Source organism: Neophocaena asiaeorientalis, unplaced genomic scaffold (genome assembly GCF_003031525.2).
Source record: "Neophocaena asiaeorientalis asiaeorientalis breed wild unplaced genomic scaffold, Neophocaena_asiaeorientalis_V1.1 scaffold474, whole genome shotgun sequence".
NCBI lineage: Eukaryota > Metazoa > Chordata > Mammalia > Artiodactyla > Phocoenidae > Neophocaena > Neophocaena asiaeorientalis.
The window spans coordinates 49,374-72,628 of NW_020175391.1; the positions used below are offsets into that span (position 1 = coordinate 49,374).

The 23,255-nt window shown below is 36.2% G+C and overlaps 1 protein-coding gene across 3 annotated transcripts in view; it reads left to right on the forward strand.

Annotated features, from left to right (window-relative positions):
• Positions 1 to 23,255, forward strand: part of GOLPH3L (golgi phosphoprotein 3 like) — a 37,609-nt gene that overhangs the window by 5,514 nt on the left and 8,840 nt on the right. For 2 of the 3 annotated variants that reach the window (XM_024765817.1, XM_024765818.1), the window contains exons 3-4: positions 18,308 to 18,439; positions 19,894 to 20,008. In XM_024765817.1, the coding sequence (XP_024621585.1) occupies positions 18,308 to 18,439; positions 19,894 to 20,008 (247 nt within the window). The remainder of the gene's footprint in view (positions 1 to 18,307; positions 18,440 to 19,893; positions 20,009 to 23,255) is intronic. The other variant, XM_024765820.1, reaches the window with a different exon arrangement.

A 23,255-nucleotide genomic window follows, 5' to 3' on the forward strand; every position in this document is an offset into this window, starting at 1 on the left:
CCAGCTGGGCCTGTGAGAATGGATAGGATTTACATAAATGGAAGAAGGGAAGGGAACACATTCTGGATGAGTGAGCAAAGGTTTCATGAGCTTGATGAATTTGGGAGATAATTGAGTACCAGTATGACTGAAGTAGATGGTGTTTTTAGAAAACCATGAGATTCAGAATTGACAAATTAGACTCAGATCAGAGTAGGAATGATTTTAAGTGCCAGGCAAGACTTAGACTCTTTCCTTTAAGTAAAAGAGGATCAGCCTGATGAAAACAGCAACGTCCATTTCATTTTTGTATACAATTGAAGGATATTTTTGCTCTGTGTTCTTTGTGAGTATATGTTTTGGTATGTATGTAATTTCTTGTTTTTTCATGGTTTATTTGTGACATGTCAAAAAAAAAATTGCCAGATGTTAAACTTTGCATCCCAATGTCTCAAAGTTAACTTTTGCTGAAGAGTTTCATAAAGTTTAAAGTATAGAACCTAATGCTATAATTTTTTAAATTATGTTTTAAAAAGCCTATATGTAGAAAATAACATATGAGACTAATATTTCAAGAATTGTAGGCCTAGAAAAAAATGACAGCAGGTCATATAGTCAGATTGCTTGTGAAATATTACTGTCATCCTTTCTTAAGAGTCTTCTGAGTAGTAGCTGCCACAGACTAGTTTAAAATATTAAGCTTCATTGTCTTGTGAAATAATCAAGAAATTTTTATGTTGAAGAGTCTAACCTTTCAAATACGTTTAAAATTAGATGTTACCTCAGTTCAATAACACTGACCTCAACTGAGAAAATTAAACTTGAGCACCAGCCTGACCAAAATAAAATAGATTTATTTCCTGTTGAAATCAAGATCCTGTTTATTTGTCATTATTGCCTTTATTAAGAGTTTTGATATAGATATTTGTATTGATTCATGGACAGTTAATGCTTTAATTAAATTACTAATATATTTAAAACTTCTTTATGAAAATCTTTATAATTAAGTTACCTGTAAGAGGAGTGAACCTACTAATGCTTTTGACTTTTGGCCATAATCTTTTAAATTTGGATAGTGTTTTTTAACCCTCTTCCCTTCCTTGCAAAGCTCTTGCTTAATAATGCCATTTATTGAGTGCTTACTAAGCACTGTGACATAAAAGCTTTTCACCATATTTCTCATGTCACTGGAGTAAAAATCGACAAGAAGTATTGTTCATTGGTATTAGGGAAATATATTTTCATTCGTTTAGTCACCAAAAATTTATTGAATGCCTCATATATGTCAAGTGCTGAATATTAGAAGAGAACAAAAATAGTCCCTGCTTTTGAGATTACTTATAGTCTAGTGGCCTGGGAATGGCTGGAGAAGTTAGGAGGGGGTCAGGAAAGTCAGTGGACTGTTGGAGTACAGTGCGATATATGCATAACTATGTTCTGAGTACTGAGGGAACAAAGAAAGACATCTAACTTGGATGGGTGTGGAAAGTAGTAGGTGGGAGAGGGAAGGAGAAGATATACTGGGAAAGACTTCTGGGAGGGGATAACTCTTAACCTGAATTCTGAAGATAAGCAAGAATTAGTCTGTGAAGAGAGTTTCTAGGAAAAAGAACATGAGCTGGATGTTTGTAATAATTTCAGTGATTTGCAGCTAGAAAAATCACAAATATTTGAAAAAAATCCCATCTCCTTTAAATGAACTCAGATGTTTTGAAACAAGTACCAGAGCTGGACATCCAGTTGTGTGTTTTATTGTTTAACTTTTCAAAAATTGTGAAATATAGCACATTCAAAAAAGTGTATAAAACACATATGTAAAATTTAACAAGCAATTTTAAAGCAAACACTCATGTAACCACTATCAATAGAACATTAAAAGAATCCTGGAGGCATCATCTTGTGCCCTAATCACATGCTGTCCTACCTCCCTGTAGTTTTAACATGTGTATATATCCCTAAACAATATATTTTAGTTTTGCCTGTTTTTAAACTTTATGTTTTGGGATTAATACTGTCATGTAGTCTTTTGTCCAATATGTTTGAAATTCATCCATGTTGTTGCATATAATTTAATTCAGTTTATTGCAAGATAGTATTTCATTATATGAATATATGACCATTCATTCTACTGGTAGATGGACATTCAGGAGTCCATTATGAATAGTGCTGCTAACAATATTCTTGTACTTACTAATTATGTTCTTTCAAACAATGTCACTCTTCATACGTATATAAAAATGATAAATCAAACTGAATAAAACTTTCATTTTAAATTATAAAATATGTTAATGCTAAGCTTTTCAAGCTTACTAATGATCCTTCATCAGTTATAATTTACTCATTGTAATTTATTAGCAATGGGAGATTGGAAGTGCAAACATTTTTAAAGCTGGTAAAAAAATCTCAGTGAACAATCAGTAAGTTAAAAAAAATCAGTCACAATAAGTCAGTAAACAACTTGTGGATGAATGGCTATAGAGGGAGAAAATTGCTCCTCTTTGAAAGTTGCTCAGTTCTAAAACATTTTATTAAAATCAAAAGATTGAAAGTGTAATTTATAATTTAGGTCACGACCTGGTCTTTTAGTTTCCTGATAGCACAAAATGAACAATAAATCTCGTCACTAGTATTGCCATTGTGAATAGGGCAAGTGTATCAGAAAGACTCGTTTGTCAGGTTTTGTGGTTTTTATTAACACAGGCTGTTATTAAAAAAGAAAAACTTTTGTTTTGCTTTTTAAAAATTATATCTAGTCATATAACCACAAAGAATTATTTACTTTTGGTACAAAAGGAAATAAACTGGGAGACCAATGTCCTATTTTAACAGTAGGAAAATATAGTTTAAGCTGTTTTCATTGAGAGCCTGCCTCTCTCTATGCTCCCCCAACCACCAGTGGCACACTGTTGTCTTCTAAAATATCTGGTATTGATATTAAGACAAAACCCACCCACTTAAATTTGGACTTCTGGCAGTAACCACTGACTCTGTAAACTTGATAGGAGCCATTTCATCTCTTTTGTCTCCCTCTTCATATTTTATTAGTATAACATAAAGTTTTCAAAACATTTTGCACTTTCTCTTGCTTGATCCTGTAAGGCAAATATTATCCTCTCTTTATGGGAGTCAAAGTTAAACTGGCCAATAAATTGTGGAATTTATGTTCAAACCAAACATAAATATACTGAAATGTTTTAATTCTCTTCTCATTTCCTTTTCTGTATATTCTGTAACTATTTTCTTTGTTGTTGCCATGGGGACTACATTTAACATCCTAAAGTTATAACACTTTAATTTGAATTTATACCAACTTAACTTGAATAAAATAGGAAAACTCTGCTTCTGTATAGCTCTATCCCACCCCTTTTAGTTCTTGATGTTACAGAATTACATCTTTATACATTTTGTGCCCCGAAAATTAAACTAATTATGATGCATTAGTCTCTTAAATTATGTACAAAACAGAATGTAGAGTAACAAACCAAAGTTATACTAATACTCATTTTTAGACTAATGTTTGAAAGTGTATTAGTCTCAAAAAAAAGAAAGTATATACCTCATTGGGAAAAAAAATAATAAAGTGTATTAGTCTCTTAAATCATGTAGAAAACAAAAAATGGAGTTACAAACCATTTTTACTATAATACTAGCTTTTGTAATTGCCCATATGTTTACCTTTACTGACATCTTTATTTCTTCATACTTCTTTGGGTTACTGTCCAGTGTCCTTTCATTTCTACCTGTAGGACTCTCTTTAGCATTTCTTGCAGGACAGGCCTAGTGGTAAAGACTCCCTGAGCTTTTGTTTATCTGGGAATGTCTTAATTTCTCCTTCACTTTTGAAAGATAGTTTTGCCAGATATAGAATTCATGGTTGACAGGTTTGTTGTTTTTTTTTCTTTTAGCACTTTGAATATATCAGCTCATTGTCTTCTGGCCTCCAACGTTTCTGATGAGAAATTTGTTGATAATCTTATTGAGCATCTCTCGTATGGGACAAGTGGCTTATTTTCTGTTGCTTTCAAGGTCTCTCTTTGTCTTTGACTTTCAACAGTTTGATTTTAATGTGACTCAGTGTGTGTCTCTTTGAGTTCATCCTATTTGGAGTTCATTGAGCTTTTGGATATTTATATGTATATCTTTCATCAAACTTGGGAAGTTTTTGGCCATTATTTCTTCAAATAATCTCTCTGCCCCTTTTGCTTTCTCTTCTGGAAGGCCCAAAATGTATACGTTGGTTCACTTTTGTTGATATCCCACAGTTCCCTAGGATCTGTTCATTATTCTTCAATCTTTTTTCTTTCTGTTCCTCAGACTCAATAATTTCAATTTGTCCTGTCTCCAAGTTTGTTAATTCTTTTGTCTGCTCAAATCTGCCTTTGAATCCCTCTAGTAAATTTTTTAATTTCAGTTATTATACTTTCAGCTCTAGAATTCCTTTTTGATTTCTTTTTAAGTTTTCAACCTCTTTACTGATATTTCCATTTTGTTCATACATCATTTTCCTGACTTTCTCCACATCTTCCTTTAGTTCTTTGGGAATCTTTAAGATAGTTGTTTTAAAGTCTTTGTCTACTAGGTCTGATCTGGTCTTTCTGGGCAGTTTCTGTCTTTTTTTTTTTTCCTTTGAGTCAGCATACTGAACTGTTTATATGTCTTACGTGTTTTGTTTTGTTTTGTTTTGTTTTGGCGGTACGCAGGCCTCTCACCACTGTGGCCTCTCCTGTTGCGGAGCACAGGCCCCGGACGTGCAGGCCCAGCGGCCATGGCTCACAGGCCCAGCCGCTCCGTGGCATGCAGGATCCTCCCGAACCGGGGCACAAACCCGCGTCCTCTGCATTGGCAGGGGGGCTCTCAACCACTGCGCCACCAGGGAAGCCCGTCTTATGATTTTTTTGACTGAAAATTAGACATTTGAATCTAATGATATGGTAACTCTGGAAATCAGATTATGCCCCTTACCCAGAGTTTGCTGGGGTTTTTTATTTTTTCAGATTTATTTAGGTATAACTGACAAAATTGTAAAATATTTAAAGTATACAACATGATGATTTGATATATGTATCCACTGCGATAAGATTCCCCCCATCATGTTAATTAACACATCCATCACCTAACATATATTTACCTTTGTGTGTGTGTGAGAGAGAACATTTATGATCTATTCTCTTAGCAGATTTCAATTGTACAATACAGTGTTATCAGATACACATCACCATATATAAAATAAACAAGTATTTACTGTAACAGTGCAGGGAACTATATTCAGCATCTGTAATAACCTATAATAGGAAAGAATCAGAAAAAAAGAATATATCTATCTATATCTATATCAATCTATCTAACCGAATCACTTTGTTGTATACCTGAAACTAACACAATATTGTAAATCAACTCTACTTAAAAAAAAAAAAAGTAGGTAGCAATACAGTGTTATCAACTATAGTCACCACGTTGTACATTAGACCCTCAAACCTTATTCATCGTGTAACTGAAAGTTTGTACCCTTTTACCAACCTCTCCCTATTTCCCCCCACCCCCCAGTCCCTGGCAAACATTTTTCTACTTTCTGTTTCTAGGAGCTCAGTTTTTTTAGATTTTACATTAAGTGATACTATACAATGTTTGGCTTTCTTTCTGGCTTATTTCACCTCCAGGTGAAATATCTCCAGTGCATAATGCCCTCCAGATTCTTCCATGTTGTCACAATGACAGGATTTCTGTCTTTTTAAAGACTGAGTAAAATTTTTTTTCTTGATCCATTTATCCATTGATGGATACTTATATTGTTTCTATACTTTGGCTACTGTGAAAAGTGCTGCAATAAACATGACAATACAGATATCTCTTTGAAATAATGACTTTTTTCCTTTGGATGTACACCCAGAAACGGGATTGTTAGATCATATGGTAGTTCTATTTTTAATTTCTTGAGAAACCTCCATATTGTTTTCCATAGTGGCTATACCACTTTACATTCCCACCAAGTGTACAAAGTTTCCCTTTTATCCACATTCTTGCTAGCATTTGTTATCTCTTATCTTTTTGATAATACCATCCTAACAGGTATGAAGCATTATCTTATTGTGGTTTTGATTTGTATTTCCCTGATGATTAGTGATGTTGAGCACCTTTTCCTATACCTGTTGGTCACTTATATGTTTTCTTTGGAAAAATGTCTGTTCCGGTCCTTTGCCCATTTTTAAATTGGGTATTTGGTTTTTGCTGTTGAGTTATTAATATGTGTGTTCCTTGTGTATTTTAGATATTAATCACTTATTGGATATGTGGTTTGTAAATATTTTCTCCCATTCCATGTGTTGCTTTTTCATTTTATTGATGGTTTCCTTTGCTGTGCAGAAGCTTTTTAGTTTGATATAGTTCTGCTTGTTGATTTTTTTGCTTTTGTTGCTTGTACTTTTGGTGTCAAGTCCAAAAACAACATTGCCAAGACCAATGTCAAAGAGCTTACCCTCTGTTTTCTTCTTGTAGTTTTACTGTTTCAGAAGTTACAGTCAAGTCTTTAATCCATTTTGAGTTGATTTTTGTGTATGGTGTAATGCTTTTTTTTTTAATTGTTGTAGGCTATTTTTGTGCTGAGGATCAGCCTAAAGTGTAAAATTAAGGTCTTCTCAAGTCTTTTCTGCCTTTCCTTGGGCATCTACAATAACCTTCTAATTTCCCCTGTGTATGTAGTTACTTTTGAATGTCCTAGTCTTTGGTATCTGGCTCCAAAAAGAGGGGAAAAGAAAATGAAGAGGAGGGAAAAGGCATAAGCCCTTTAAATCACCTGGAAGTCACCAGAAGGGGAAAGGCTTGCAGCAACCAGGGAGGTTACAATAATGGCCTCTGTGTCTGCACCTCCATGATCAGAATGCAGATCCCTGATATCTGATATTTGGAGGACAGAGTCCTTATTGCCCACCCTAACTCCTAGTAAGGGGCATGTAAGCTGCTCTAAGAACACATGCATGGCTGCCTGCCATGGGGTGAGGGAATGGAAGATGGGTAGCCTCTGCTAAACTAAGATTTGAAATTGACTGGAATTAACTGTAATTTATGATCCACGTCTTCCCCTGGAAGTTGCAAGCCTTCAATAGCCTCCAGAGTTCCGAAATAGTTATGTCAGACAGATTCTACTGATACAGTTGTTGTCTAGGTGGGAAGACAAATTTCTGGTGCTTCTTACTCTGCAACTTCCCAGAATCCCCACATTTGTTTTTTATATATTCCTACCATGTTACCATCCCCATAGTTTGTTTTAATTTAAATTCTACATTTCCTTTCAAATCCTATCACAAATCAAACAGTGATCTTTGCATTCTCTAAATTCCCTTGCATTTATCATACATCTCAATGTGCTTAGTTACTGCATTTTCTAATTTTCTTATAGGCAGTGTTTAAAGACACAGGCTTTGGGGGCTTCCCTGGTGGTGCAGTGGTTAAGAATCCGCCTGCCAGTGCAGGGGACATGGGTTCGAGCCCTGGTCCGGGAAGATCCCACATGCCGTGGGGCAACTAAGCCCGTGCGCTACAACTACTGAGCCTGTGCTCTAGAGCCCACGAGCCACAACTACTGAGCCCACACACCACAACTACTGAGCCCGTATGCCTGGAGCCCGTGCTCCACAACAAGAGAAGCCACTGCAATGAGAAGCCCATGCACCACAACGAAGAGTAGTAGCCCCCACTCGCTGCAACTAGAGAAAGCCTGCATGCAGCAACGAAGACCCAATGTGGCCAAAAATAAATAAATAAATTTATTTTAAAAAAAACAAAACAAAACACAGGCTTTGGAAGCAGACATAGCTACATTAAAATGCAAAGTCTACCACTTACTAAATATTTGACTTGGCCTCAGTTTCCACATTATTTCCTTATACTCATTTTATAGAGATAATAATATTGACTTCATAGTGCTATTGTAAGAATTAAATGACTTCTATAAAATGTTTAAATCAGCCTGACACATATAAATACTCAATAAATAATAACCAAACTGAATTGAAATAAGTCAGTCAAAAGATGCTGTATGATCTCACTTATATGAAGAATTAAAAAAAAAAAACACATAGACACATAGCACAGATTGATGGTTGCCAGAGGTAGGGATTGGGGGTGGGTAGGTGAAATGAGTGAAGGTAATCAAAAAGGTACAAACTTCCAGTTATAAAATAAATAAGTCCTGGAGATGTAATCTTTGGCATGATACCTATAGTTAATAATACTGTATTGTATATATTAAAGTTGCTGAGAGAGTAGATATTAAAAGTTCTCATCACAAGAAAAAATTTGTAATTAACTATGTTTGATGATGGATGTTAAGTAGATTTATTGTGAGGATCATTTCACAATATATACATATATAGAATAATGTTGTACACCTGAAACTAATATGAAGTTATATGTCAATTATATCAATAAAAAATAATAATAGCCATATAAATTTATAATTTAAAAATTGAGAAGTAAAGGAATAAAGATGGGAGAAGGCATAGGAGAAATATTAACTTTTATTTTTTATAGTGAGAAGTCAATTAGATGTTGTCTAATATTGAAACATTTACTTTAAACAAAAAACTCAACCTCTTAATCTATTTTCTTAACCTTAGAAATGAGTCTTTTAGGAAAATCTCATGTAATAAGGAAATGTTTGCAGTTCAGTAATTCCTTCAGTTTCAGTTCATTTTCTTTTTATGTTAAATTTAAGTATAATTATATTTATTACATTTTACTTTAAAAATAGCACATGTAGGGCTTCCCTGGTGGTGCAGTGGTTGGGAGTCCGCCTGCCGATGCAGGGGACGCGGGTTCGTGCCCTGGTGCGGGAGGATCCCACGTGCCTCGGAGTGGCTGGACCCGTGAGCCATGGCCGCTGAGCCTGTGCGTCTGGAGCCTGTGCTCTGCAACGGGAGAAGCCACAACAGTGAGAGGCCAGTTGAGTGTAATGTTACTTGAATTTGACATAAAAGGGAAATTGAGGTTAAACTGAATATTGCTTTTCTTCAAAACAAGATATCACTTACTAAAAGGCCCCACTAAGGTTAAAAAAGAGCTTATGAAAAAAATAAGACTATGTGTGGACCTTGTTTGGCTCCTAGTTCAAACAAACCAGGTATTCTAAAAATGCATTAAATAATTGATGGAATTTGAATGCTTACTGAATACTTGATAATATTAAGGAATTATTAATTTTTTTTTGGCGGTACATGGGCCTCTCACTGTTGTGGCCTCTCCCGTTGCGGAGCACAGGCCCCAGACGCGCAGGCTCAGCGGCCATGGCTCACGGGCCCAGCCGCTCCGCAGCATGTGGGATCTTCCCAGACCGGGGCACAAACCCGTGTCCCCTGCCTCGGCAGGCGGACTCTCAACCACTGCGCCACCAGGGAAGCCCCTATTAATTTTTTTTAGGTGTGAAGTATTGCATTTTTTTCCCTTCATCTCTTGGGGAAAGTATTGTAATATTTTATGGATGATATGTTACAGCAGCTGGGATTTGCACTGAAATAATCTGGAGTTGGGGTGAGAGGTATAGATGAAAGATTGTACTGGTAGCTATTGAAGCTAGATGATGGATACATAGAGGTTAATAATCTCTATAGTTTGTGTATGTTTGGAAATGTTAAACCAAAAATGTGTTTAGAAAATGGTGTTGGGGTCATGTTTTCTTAAACCACATGATTCCAATTTAGGCAATATCCTATTGACTCCCTGTTATGAAAGATTAAGAAATTACCTCTTTCACAGTTTCTTTTACTTCTACTTCCCAATATTTTGTGAAAATTTATAATGTATATGTTCTGTTCCATAATTTACACAAAGCTGTTCTATGAAGGGAAGCCCCACAACTAGGGTGGGGGGAGAAGCAGATGGGAAAATTGGTGGGTATGAGAGAAGATATGTGTATTGCATATATAAAGAAAAATCTGGTTTTACATATACCAAAATGATAATAGGATGATAGAATTATGAGCAATTTTTATTTTATTTTTTATGATTCTTTTTTTCTTTCCATATTTTCTAAAATATATGTATATTACTTTTTAATCAGGGAGAAAAGATCTATTTGAAGACAAAAGATATATCTGCATTTACCTAGCTTGGCTCTTCTGAGGTTTGAACATACCATAAATGCCTTTATGTGTTTCTAAATCTATTTTAAATCATTTGAGGAGTTGTAGGGAAGTAGATTTAGCACCTTAGACACATTTTCAGATTTTTTACTCCCCCTTTTCAACTTTCTTTGGATGGTGTGTAGCAATGAAAATTCCATTTTCTCATAAGTAACAGATTGTGGGAAAAGAAAGGCATGTAAGTTACTGTTACTGTTTTTGGTGCTAACAATCATTTAAACATTTTTTAGAATAAAAAATTGAGGACAGTTTTACTGGCCAAAATGAGATTTAAAGCTTATGTAGGAATATTCAAAGATTACCAGTTGCTTTCCTTTATTTTGTATTTTTTCACTGACAAGGCATTTCCATGTTGTTTTTATTTTCTGAACTTTTGATAGTGGTTTTTATTTTAAAAAGGGTGCAGGGAGAGTTCCCTGATGGCCTAGTGATTAGGATTCCTGGCTTTTGCGGCGTGAGAAATTGTATCCATTTGTCTAGGTTTATAATCCATTCTTCCCAATCATGCTGAAATCATCTGTTAAACCAGAATAACATCCAGGTCACAGTTCCTTATTCTCCATTATGATTAAGCAGAGTGAGCTTTTATTAATGCTTAATCTCTTTTCTAAAATGTCTCTTTTGACATGGATGGACCTAGTGACTGTCATACACAGTGAAGTAAGTCAGAAAGAGAAAAACAAATATTATATATTAATGCATGTATTTGGAATCTTTAAAAGGTGGTATAGATGATCTTATTTACAAAGCAGAAATAGAGACACAGACCTAGAGAACAAATGTACGGATACCAAGGTGGAAGGTGGGGGGATGAATTGGGAGATTGGGATTGACATATAGTGTAGCACAGGGAACTCTACTCAGTGCTCTGTGGTGACCTAAATGAGAAGGAAATCCAAAAAAAAAAGAGGGGATATATGTATACGTATAGCTGAGTCACTTTGCTGAACAGTATAAGCTAATACAATATTGTGAAGCAACTATACTCCAATAAAAATAAATAAATAAAATGTCTCTTTTGGCTCTGTGGACATAGAAATATTAATTGGAGTTAGAATGAATCACATTAATTTATAAAAGAGGAATTTAGATCAAATCCTGGAAGCCACTCTTTTTATAGAGCACTTCAAAGGAAAATAGTAAATTAACTCTTCTTAAAGGAATTTTTTAGAGGAAAAAAATGAAATAAAATTCGTTTTGCTTGTAAAACTTTTTTTTTTCTTGTATAAGTTTTGATAACACTGGAGATCATCATGCAGACATTGGGCTTTGGAACTGGGCATATAGAAAAGGCTTCAAGAAGACACAGTAAAATTCTTTCTCTCATGGAAAGTGAAGCAATTTTTATGTTGAATCTTCAGATTTGGTCGGGGAGAAAGATTTTTTTTTCAGTGTAGATAATTTGGAAAAATTAGAAAACCACTTTTTTGGTTGGTTTGTAGACATTATTTTACATAATTGTGATAATCCTGAATATACAATTATGTATTTGCCTGTTTTTCATTCAAATTTATCATAAGGATTTTCGAACTATATTTTTAAAATCTCCTTTTAATGATGCTTTAAGTTTCTTTGCTTTCTTTCCTCTTTTTACCCCAAGCAGGCAATTTTAAGATCTTTAACCTTCATTGTTGTTTTAAGGTGTGTCTATAAAGAGGTTTGAATACTTCACTAGGCAGAAATTCAGTGCAAAGTGTTGACTGTCTGAATTTATTGAAATCTTATTGTCCAACCTTTTACAAGAATAAAATAGCATTATCAAAAATTTCTATATGTAATCCTTGACTCAAAAATTTCTTCTAGGAATTTATTCAACAGAAATATACATACAAATGAATTTCTTTATAGCATTTTTTTTATAATGGCAAAAAATTGTAAACAACCGATACATACATCAGTAAGGACTTGGGTAGATAAACTATAGTGCATTTAGGGGCTTCCCTCGTGGAGCAGTTTTTGAGAATCTGCCTGCCAATGAAGGGGACACAGGTTTGAGCCATGGTCCAGGAAGATCCCACATACCATGGAGCAACTAAGCCCGTGCGCCACAACTGCTGAGCCTGCGCTCTAGAGCCTGCGAGCCCCAACTGCTGAAGTCCGTGCGCCTTGAGCCCGTGCTCCGCAACAGGAGAAGCCACCACAGTGAGAAGCCCACGCACCGCAACGAAGAGTAGCCCCCGCTCACCGCAACTAGAGAAAGCCCAGAGGCAGCAACAAAGACCCAACGCAGCCAAAAATAAATAAATAAATTTACTAATAAAAACAAAAACAAAAAGCTATAGTGCATCTAAAATGCAGTACTGGGCTTCCCTGGTGGTGCAGTGGTAGAGAGTCCGCCTGCCAATGCAGGGGACACAGGTTCATGCCCTGGTCCGCGAAGATACCACATGCCGCGGAGTGGCTGGGCCCGTGAGCCATGGCCGCTGAGCCTGCGTGTCCGGAGCCTGTGCTCCACAGTGGGAGAGGCCACAACAGTGAGAGGCCCGCGTACCGCAAAAAAAATTTTTTAAGTTAAAAAAAATAAAAATTAAAATGCAATACTGTGCAGTCATAACAATGATTGACGTAGCTCTGTGTTTAGTGTTGTGGAAAGATATCCAAAATAATGACTAAGTGGAAAAGTTGCCACTCAATATGATCTTATTTCTGTATGTAATATTAACAAATATATAATAGACTATATGTAAAATCTAGAAGATATCCACTAAACTGTTATGTGGAGGTGATAAGATTATAGGAGACTTTTACTTTCTAAATATACATTTCTAAAATATGATCTTTTCTTTTTTTTTTTGACAATCATCTATTACGTTTATAATCAAGACAAAAAAATCTACTATCCAAAGATCTCATTCTGCCAATTCTCCAATAGTCTCTGTTGGTCATGAAGTAGTGTGCAATTTTGGTATTTTTAGTAGATCCTAAAATTTTTCTTTTTCTCTTTTCCCTCATGTATATAGCCTTTGGTAATTAAATCTAATGTCTGAATGGTGAATTTCAGTATACATGTGCTAGATCATCCTGCATACTAAAGCAGTGGCCCTTTAACACAGCATCTTTATTATAGATGGTTTGAGAATTTACCAGGACAGCTCCATATATTTAGAGCAAAATGGACTTACAGTTATAATCATTTTTAAAACTCTTCATGTGTATTTTTATACTTTTTTCTATTATGGCATATGATTCAAGAAAAAGAAAGTTAAAAAACATTTGAAGAGTTTTATATAATATGAGATACTATTATGGGAAAGGGTGTTATTGAAAAGCATACAGTTTATACATCCTGGTCTCCATTGCTTCTTTTTTTTTTTTTTTAATTCATTTTTGGCTACCTTGGGTCTTCATTGCTGTGCACGGGCTTTCTCTAGTTGCAGCAGGTGGGGGCTACTCTTCCTAGCAGTGCGCCGGCTTCTCATTGTGGTGGCTTCTCTTGTTGCAGAGCACAAGCTCTAGGCGTGTGGGCTTCAGTAGTTGTGGCACGCGGGCTCAGGGATTCTCATTTATGGTTCTGTTGACAACCTGACATCATTGTTACTGAAACAGAAGTTATATGGTCAGGCAGAAATGAAAAAACAAGAAAAACTTTCCTCTAATTGCTTTAATACTGGCTGAAATGTTTGCACACCTGTTGAGATTCATAAAGTCATCAGGATTATATAAAAGTTATGCCTAAGTATATTATATATTATAAAGTAAAGTTATAGTTTAACCTTAATGAGGCAGCTAACTTGTATAAACCAAGTATTAATTGGGAAATAAAAGGCTTACTCCCTCCTTAAAGAGGAGTTACAAGTATTACTCCTGAAGTAGCCACGAGGCAGGCAGTGGAGAGAATTAATCCCAGGTTTTAGTCTAAGATCAGGCCCTCAGGAAATTTGGATATGTCTAGGGATGCTTATGATTCAAGCTGACCTTTTGCCAGGTTAACATATTTACTCTCAATCATAAATTTATGCTTTCAAAAAACATTTATTGAGAAATACTGTATATCAGTCATATACTCTCTCCCTAAGGAAGTTATAGTCTACTGAGGACAAGCAGTTGGTTGCAGTGTGATATAATAAATGATAGGGGAGAAGTAGACACACACACATACACCCAGGTGAGGAATCTAACCCAAAGGATGGAGTGGAGGGAAAGTTAATGTTGGAGAAGGTGACATGGAAGATGTGACCCTTGTACTCAATCCTTAAGAACAAGGAGGAGTTGAGTAAAGAAGAATATTGGTTCTTCTAGACAGAGAGAACTGTGTGTGCAAAGGCCAGTAGGCAAAAATGATGCATTAAGAGTACTTAAAATGGTTCCAGAAAGCTGGGGCATAGTGTTCTAGGGGAAAGAAGCCAGAGAGAGACTAGTAAGCAGCCTCCTGATTTAAGAGCTATTACTAAAAAATTTGGATTTGACTGGGAGGAGCATTTGAAAGATTTTTAAGCAGAAGGGAAGGGAGTTATATGATTAGCTTTGAGCTTAAAGATTATCCTGGCTGTGGGGAAAATGGAATTAGAAGACCTCTACTTCTGGCAGTGTAGTGGTAAGACTTAATTTTTAATGTATTGTTGGGCCTTTGGAATGGAAAGGAAATCTTCAGAGCCCCCAAACAAACACCAAAATTAAAATCCTAGACTTGAGCAAAAAACAAACATGAAAACCAGATTGCTCTGGGGCAAATTACCAGATCAGTACAGAGATTCAGCAATTAGGTGGTCAGGAATAAACTTTTGGGTTGAAATAAAATGTAGAAGCTAGGTTTAAATGTGTCCCTGTTGTGTGGCAGTCTCCCAGTCCACCATGCCTTACTCTCAGCAGAAGCAAGTGCAGATCTTCCTCTCTAGAGGAAAATATCCTCAATTTAGGCCTCCAGAATCTCGTAGATTCAAAAAAAATTAAATATGGACCTCTTAATCAAATATCATCAAACATACAAAGAAAAATACACGTGAGAAAGAATCAGCAGAAATAACAAATAATAAAGGACCTTAGATATTAAAATGATCAACCAATATGAAGTATCTATGATATTTTTAAAGAAATATAAGAATCACAAAATGAACAAGAAGAAATGATCACAAATGACCAGGCAAATGTGAAAAATAACTAAATAAAACTTTTAGAGATGAAAAATAGTTGAAATCAAAATCTTAGGGATAGTTTAACATATTAAATATAAATGGAGAGAGTAAATTGGAAGCCAGATATGAACTAACTCTTGTGAAATCAATTTAGAGACAAAGGAAATGGAAAATATAAAGGAGAGATTAAAAAACATGGAGGTTAGACTAAGAAAGATTGAAAGAAAGAAAAAAGGAAATGAAGGAAAGCCAAAATTCTTAGAGATAAGAATTGAGAATTTTTGAGAAGTAAAAAATGAACGTACAGGGCTTCCCTGGTGGCGCAGTGGTTGAGAGTCCGCCTGCCGATGCAGGGGACACGGGTTTGTGCCCCGGTCCGGGAGGATCCCACATGCTGCGGAGCGCCTGGGCCCGTGAGCCATGGCCACTAGGCCTGCGCGTCCGGAGCCTGTGCTCCGCAACGGGAGAGGCCACAACAGTGAGAGCCCCGCGTACCGCAAAAAAAAAAAATGAACGTACAGACACAGGAAGCATATTACCAAATAGGATGCGTAAGTTCACACACAGTCTTGTTGTAGTCAAACTGCAAAACACCAAGAGAGAAGACCTTAAAGGACCAAAGAAAAAAGACAAATCGCCTACCACAATCAATAAGAGTGATAGATTTCTCACTGTAACAGTGGAATTTAGGAGGGCATAATATCTTCAATATGATAAAGAGAAAACGATCAACCTAGAATTTTATGTCCAGAGAAGCAGTATTTTAAAAACAATGGTAAAATAAAGACATTTCATATAAACAAAACAGAGTTTGCCTCCAACAGACTTTCATTTAAGGAAATTCTACTTTAGGAGGAAGGAAAATGGTACCAGAAAGGAGGTCTGAGATGCACGAAGGAATGGTCAGCAAAGAATTTGGTAAGCAACCGAGTAAATCTAAACAAGGGCTACCTGTATAAAATAACGATGATGCTAATAATGATGTCTAATTTGTGAGGTTAAAAAAAAGATAAAATATTGGCAAACTAGGAGAGTGATTAATATATTGATTTGTTTTAAAAATAAATTCGATCTTGTATGAATTTTAAATGATCATGCATGTTAAAATTTCAAAAATAACTTCCTAAAGAAAAGTGAATGTACAACTTCCAAATCAATAAAGTGGAAAACTGGAATTTTTAAAAGATGTTTTTTAATTCTTTGCCACCACTTAGCTTTGTGACCTCTATCATATTACATAACCTCCATAAGCCTTAGTTTCCTCATCTTTAAAATGTGGATAATAGTAATACCTCCCTTATAAGATTGTTGTGAAGATGTAATCATATAATGCATGCACAAAAGCTTAGCACAAATCTACTACATAATAAGTGTTCAATAAATATTAGACATTACTGTTATTACTAGTGACTTAGTCTTGGTGATGCTTTAAAGCCATGCTAGAATCTGCCAACATCACACCCACCTTCTCTCCAGTGAGAGGGAACGCTACACACAAAGATAGCTAAAGAGTGTTAAACAGTTCTGATAACACTGATGGGTCTTCCTTGTGTTAATCATAGCTCCTTGTTCAGAACCTTCAGAATTTAATATTGCCTTCCAATAAAAAGTTCAGAGCATCAAGGCTTTCCACAGCCTAGCCCAACCAACTTGATCTCATGAGTTCTCTTTAAATTCTTGAGTTAAATCTGTAAACATATTTGAGGTCTGCTTCCTTGACACTTTTACTTGGAACGCCCTTTTGAAGAATAGGTAAAATTTGGATGACTTCCTTCATCTGGAAAATCCACCTTCTCTGCTAAATTCAACCTATTCTTCAAACCCTAGCTCAAGTCCCATAAGAGTTTCTGACTACTCTAGCCCAAAAGTGATTTATAATTTGAAAAACTATCATCTAAACCAAACTTCCGGGACTTCCCTGGTGGTGCAGCAGTTAAGAATCCACCTGCCAGTGCAGGGGACACGGGTTCGAGCCCTGGTCAGGGAAGATTCCACATGCTTTGGAGCAACTAAACCCGTGCGCCACAACTACTGAGTCTGCACTCTAGAGCCTGCAAGCCACAACTACTGAGTCTGCATTCTAGAGCCCACAAGCCACAACTACTGAGCCTGCGTGCCGCAACTACTGAAGCCCACGTGCCTAGAGCCCATGCTTCACAGCAAGAGAAGCCACTGCAATGACAAGCCCACACACCACAACGAAGAGCAGCCCCCGCTTGCTGCAACTAGAGAAAGCCTGTGTGCAGCAACGAAGACCCAATGCCACCAATAAATAAATAAATAAATTGATTAATTAAAAATAAATAAACAATCCAAATTTCCTATAGTGATTTATGCCTGTCTCTTCTACTCCATTTTTGGTTGAGCTTTTATTTAAATTTTATATTATCACAGAAAATTTTCCTGGAGTTTGCATGGTCTTTCCAGCTACATTTTCAGCTCCTTAAGACAGTGGCTATTAACTATATACCTTTGTATTCCCTATAGTTCCTAGGGAAGAGAAACTAACATTTAAGTGCCTATGATATGCCAGGTACTATACTAAATGGTTTCTTGTATATATCTCACTTATTCCTCACAATAAACTTATGAAGATAGATATCAGTGCCCCCATTTTACAGATGAGGACGTTGCACTTGAGAAAGGCTAAGTAACATACCCACGGCATTTAACTAGTCAGTGGCAGAGCTGACTACACCACCCATCAAAATAGCTTGCAAATAATACATGTCTTGGAGGCGTAAAAGGCTCAAATGATTTATACATTTTTCTACTTGACCTATTTGTATCCCACTCTGAAATTTAGAGTGTCATGGAAACAGATTTCAAAGAAACCAAAAGTCTTCTCAAAAATTAAAATTTGGCATGCCAATTGTTAACTAACAGCCAAACCACAGGAATTCACGAAGACCTTGAAGTTAGACAGAAAGTCATACTTTGGGGTAGGGGGGTTAGATTAAGGGACTTAAAGAGATTTTTTTCATTTATTTTATACGTTGCCTTGAGTTCATGTAATGTGAAGTGAAATGAATCACACAACAAAGTGGACCATTCTTTGGGTGCTTACCGCAAGTCCATATCCCTTTCAGAACATTCTTTCTCTTCTCTTTTCCCCTTTCCTAGGGTTACACATCTTTCTGGAATGACTGCATATCATCTGGCCTGCGAGGCGGCATCCTGATAGAGCTGGCCATGCGAGGTCGAATCTATCTAGAACCCCCCACCATGCGTAAGAAGCGACTACTAGACAGAAAGGTAGAGCGTCCTCTGCGAACATCCTCTTATGAAAGGGCAGATATCAACAGTCCATTTTGGATGAATAGGAAGATTTGAGTAGTGAGACAATATAAATATTACTTATTCAGTTGTCCCATTGTCTAGCAGGTTTAATTATCCTGTAGCAGGGAAAGAAATCCAAGTATCCATGGTCAAAAGAGTTATAAGAAATTCATGATTTTGTCTTCCATTTTTATGCAGAAAAATCACATTTAGAATGGTGTTGATTATTTTTCTCTATATATCTGTACCTATAATATTATGAAATAGAGTATTGTATATGAAGAGGCAAACATGTGCGTCAGGTGCAGTCTTTACTTAACTCTGGTCATCCTCAGATAACCATTCAGTTTCCCTCCTTCCAAGTATTTTGCAAGTTCTCTCTAGCCTATGAGGTATACCGCTCTCTCCATTTTCTTACTACTCATTTTTTCCACTCACAACTTCACTGTCATACTCAGCAGTTTACTGAAACTACATTCTTAGGTGTCACCAGCTAATTTTCAGGCTTCAATTTATTTTTCTCTTTTAACCTATATGTGGTGTTCAACACTTTTGACTACCTCTTACTTGAAACTTTCTGTTCTTTTAAAAAAATATTTATTTATTTTTATTTGGCTGCGTCGGGTCTTAGTTGCAGCATGCGGGATCCTCATTGCAGCATGCGGGCTTCTCTAGTTGTGGCGCATGGGCTTCTCTCTAGTTGTGGCATGTGGGCTCAGTAGTTGCAGTGCACGGGCTTAATTGCCCCACAGCATGTGGGATCTTAGTTCCACGACCGGGGATCAAACCTGCATCCCCTTTATTGGAAGGTAGATTCTTAACCACTGGACCGCTAGGAAAGTCCCATCTGTTCTTGACCTTTGTTATATTACATCCCCTGGCTTCTCTGGCTGTACCCTATTTCCTTTACTTTTCCATTCCTTAACATCTAAGTCTCAGTTTGTATAACTTTGTATAACTTTTGGAGATATCATTTACTTTTACAGCTTCATCTATCACCCCCATGATATATTAACTCCCAAATTTCTAGGCCTGTCTTCTTTTTCCACCCCCAGGAACATAGTTAAGTATTGTCCAGACATTTCAACTTGGCTATCCCATATCAGTTAAAACCAAACTTCATCAACTTTTCCTGACTTTCCTATCTTTATTAATTGTTTCACAAGTTGGTTTTCCAGGCTCAAAGAGTTATTGAATCTTTTCTCCATTATCATTTATATCCAGTTTGTCATTGGGGCCCACTTCAAATGTTTTTTTATCTCCCTATTATCACCCCATACTAGATTTTAAATTTCTGAGGACAGAGAAAATATGTTATGCTGCTTTGCATTTCCTATGACTTAACCAATAATATATGTATAGCATATTGAATAACTTTAATTTGAATGAAGTATATCAACCAGGGTCTCTTGTTTCTTCTTTTCTGAAAGGTACTACTGAAGTCAGACAGCCCAACGGGTGATGTTTTACTGGATGAAACTCTCAAACACATCAAAGCAACTGAACCCACAGAAACTGTCCAAACATGGATAGAGCTACTCACTGGTAAGATGACTCAGAATGATTTAAAAACCCCACATTTTATAATTTTTATCCTACTCTTAAGGTTGGGAGAAGTATAGAAGGTCAGGGTGCTGCGTAAGATATATATGCTTCACTGTTTAACTGTACTAATGAGGGACACAAAAGACATGATTAATCAGTACGTAAAGTTTTCCAGAGCTTCATCTTACCTCTGTCCACCTCATAAGCTCACAAGAAATTTTTTAACAACCATGTTGATGTATAATTCACATCCCATACAGATGACCCATTTAAAGTATACAATTAAATGGATTTTAGTATATTCACACAATTGTGCAACCATCATCACAAACTAAGTTTAGAACATTTTCATCATCCCCAAAATAAACCCCATACTCATTAGCAGTTTTCCCCACATTTCCCCAACCCTCCTGCCCAGCTACAGGCAACCACTAATCTACGTTCTATCTCTGTAGATTTGCCTATTCTGGATATTCCATATAAATGAAATCATACAACTTATGGTTTTTTGTGACTAACTTCTGAGGATAATATTTTCAAGGTTCATCCATGTTGTGGCATGTATTAGCACTTCATTCCTTTTTTTCTCAAGGGCAAGTTCAAAAAATTTAATATGAATAATCAAGCCTAAGGCATAATATTTTAGGAGAATATTCCACAGGGCACTTTGAGATCACAGCCAGTGTCACCTTCTGGAACAGTTTTGTTTTTTTTTTTTTTTTTTTGGCGGTACGCGGGCCTCTCACTGCCACGGCCTCTCCCGTTGCGCAGCACAGGCTCCAGATGCGCAGGCTCAGCGGCCATGGCTCACAGGCCCAGCCGCTCCGCGGCATGTGGGATCTTCCCGGACCGGGGCACGAACCCGTGTCCCCTGCATCAGCAGGTGGACTCTCAACCACTGCGCCACCAGGGAAGACCTGGAACAATTTTTTTAACTGAAGTTTTTATTGAGACATTTGTATATTCACATGCAGTTGCAAGAAATAATACAGAAAGATCCCTTTATATGCTTTGTCCAGAATCCCCCACTGGTAACATTTCTCAAAATTTTAAAATATGACAACCAGGATACTGAAATTGATACAATCCACCAATCTTATTAGAATTTCCCCCCCCCGCCTTTTTTTTTTTTTGGCCACACTGCATAGCATGCAGAATCTTAGTTCCCCAACCAAGGATCAAACTTGTGCCCCCTGCAATGGAAGTGCAGAGTCTTAACCACCGGACCACCAGGGAAGTCCCAAGAATTTCCCGTTTTAATTTGACTCCTTTTTATTGCCAAATAATATTTCATTGTATGGTTATACAACTTTAATTACTTATTCATCAGTTGATGAATTAAGTTATTTCCACTTTTTGGCTATTATGAATAGTGCTGCTATGAACATTCATAGACAAGTTTTTGTGTGGACATGTTTTAACTTTGGGGGGGTATATAGTTAACTTTTTATTGTGGTAAAATATACATATTTATTATCTTAATCATAAGTGTGCAATTCAGTGACATTAAATACAGGCACAGTGTTATATAACCATCACTTCTCTCTACACTCAAAGCTTTCATATCATTGCAAACACCCCTCTTCCTCCCTCCCCTCATTCCATCTACTTTCTGTCTCTGAATTTGCCTGTACTAAGTAACTCATATAAGTGGAATCATATAATATTCTCCTTCTATGTCTGGCTTATTTCACTAAGCATGTTTTCAAGATCCATTCATTTTGTAGCATACATCAAAATCTCATTCCTTTTTATGGTTGAATAATATTCCACTGTATGCGTATACCACATTTTGTTCATTTCATCTGTTGATGTACACTTGGGTGTTTCCATCTTTTGGGTATTGTGGATAATGCTCCTGGGAACATTTTTGTACATTTATCTGTTCAAGTCACTGCTTTCCATTCTTTTGGATGTATATCTTGGAGTAGAATTACTGGGTATGTGATAGTTCAATGTTTTGAGAAACCACCAAACTTTTTCTACAGAGGCTACACTCTTTTACATTCTTACCAGCCAAGTGTGAAGGTTGCAGTTTCTCCACATCCTCATCAGCACTTTTTATATTCTAATTTTTGTTTTGTTTTGTTTTGTTTTTAATTATAGCCATCCTAGTAGGTGTGAAGTGGTATCTCACTGTGGTTTTGATTTGCATTTCCCTAATGATTAATGATGTTGAGCATCTTTTCATGGGCCATTTATATATCTTCTTTGGAGAAATGTCTATTCAAGTACTTTGCCCATTTTTGAATTGGCTTCTGTTGTTGTTTTTGAGTTTTAGAAGCTCTTTCTATATTCTAGATAGTAATCCCTTATCAGATATATGATTTGCAAATATTTTCTCTCATTCTGTTATTTCTTCGTTTTATTGATAATAACTCTTGATGTACAAAATTTCTTAATTTTGATGAAGTCCAACTTATCTACTTGTTGCCTGTACTTTTGGTGTCATATCCATGAAATCTTTGCCAAATCTAATGTCATAAAGATTTTCCCCAGTGCTTTATTCTAAGTTTTATAGTTTTAGTTCTTAAATTTGGTTCTTTGATCCATTTTTACTTAATTTTTGTGTATGATGTAAGGTAAAGGTTCAGCTTCATTCTTTTGCATGTGGATATGCAGTTTCTCAGAACCATTTGTTAAAAATACTGTTCTTTCCCCCTTGAATGGTGTTGGCAGCCTTGTTGAAAAGTCAGTTGACCATATCTGTGAGGGTTTATTTCTGGGCTCTCTATTCTATTGCATTAATCTGTATGTTTGTCCTTATGCCAGTACCATACTGTTTTACTTACTGTAGCTTGGTAGTAAGTTTTGAAGTTGGGAAAGTATGAGTCCACTAACTTTATTCTTCTTTTTCAAGTTATTTTGGCTGTTCTGGGTCCCTTGCAATTCCATATGAATTTGAGGATCAGCTTTTCCACTTCTGTGGAAAAGACTGTTAGAATTTGATAGGGATTGTATTGAACCTGTAGATCTCTTCAGGTGGTATTGCCATTTTAACAGTGTTAAGTCTTCCTGTCCATTAAAAGAAGCTCAGTCTGTCTTTCCATTATTTATGTGTTCTTTAATTTCTTTCAGCAGTGTTTTTCAGTGTACAAATCTTCCACCTCCCTGGTTAGACTTATTCCTAAATATTTAATTTTCTTAGACACTATTAAGAAAGCAAATGAGATTGCTTTCTTTTTTTTGTTTTTGTTTTTTAATTTTTTTTTTTTTTTTTTTTTTGGTTACGGGGCCCCCCCCCGCT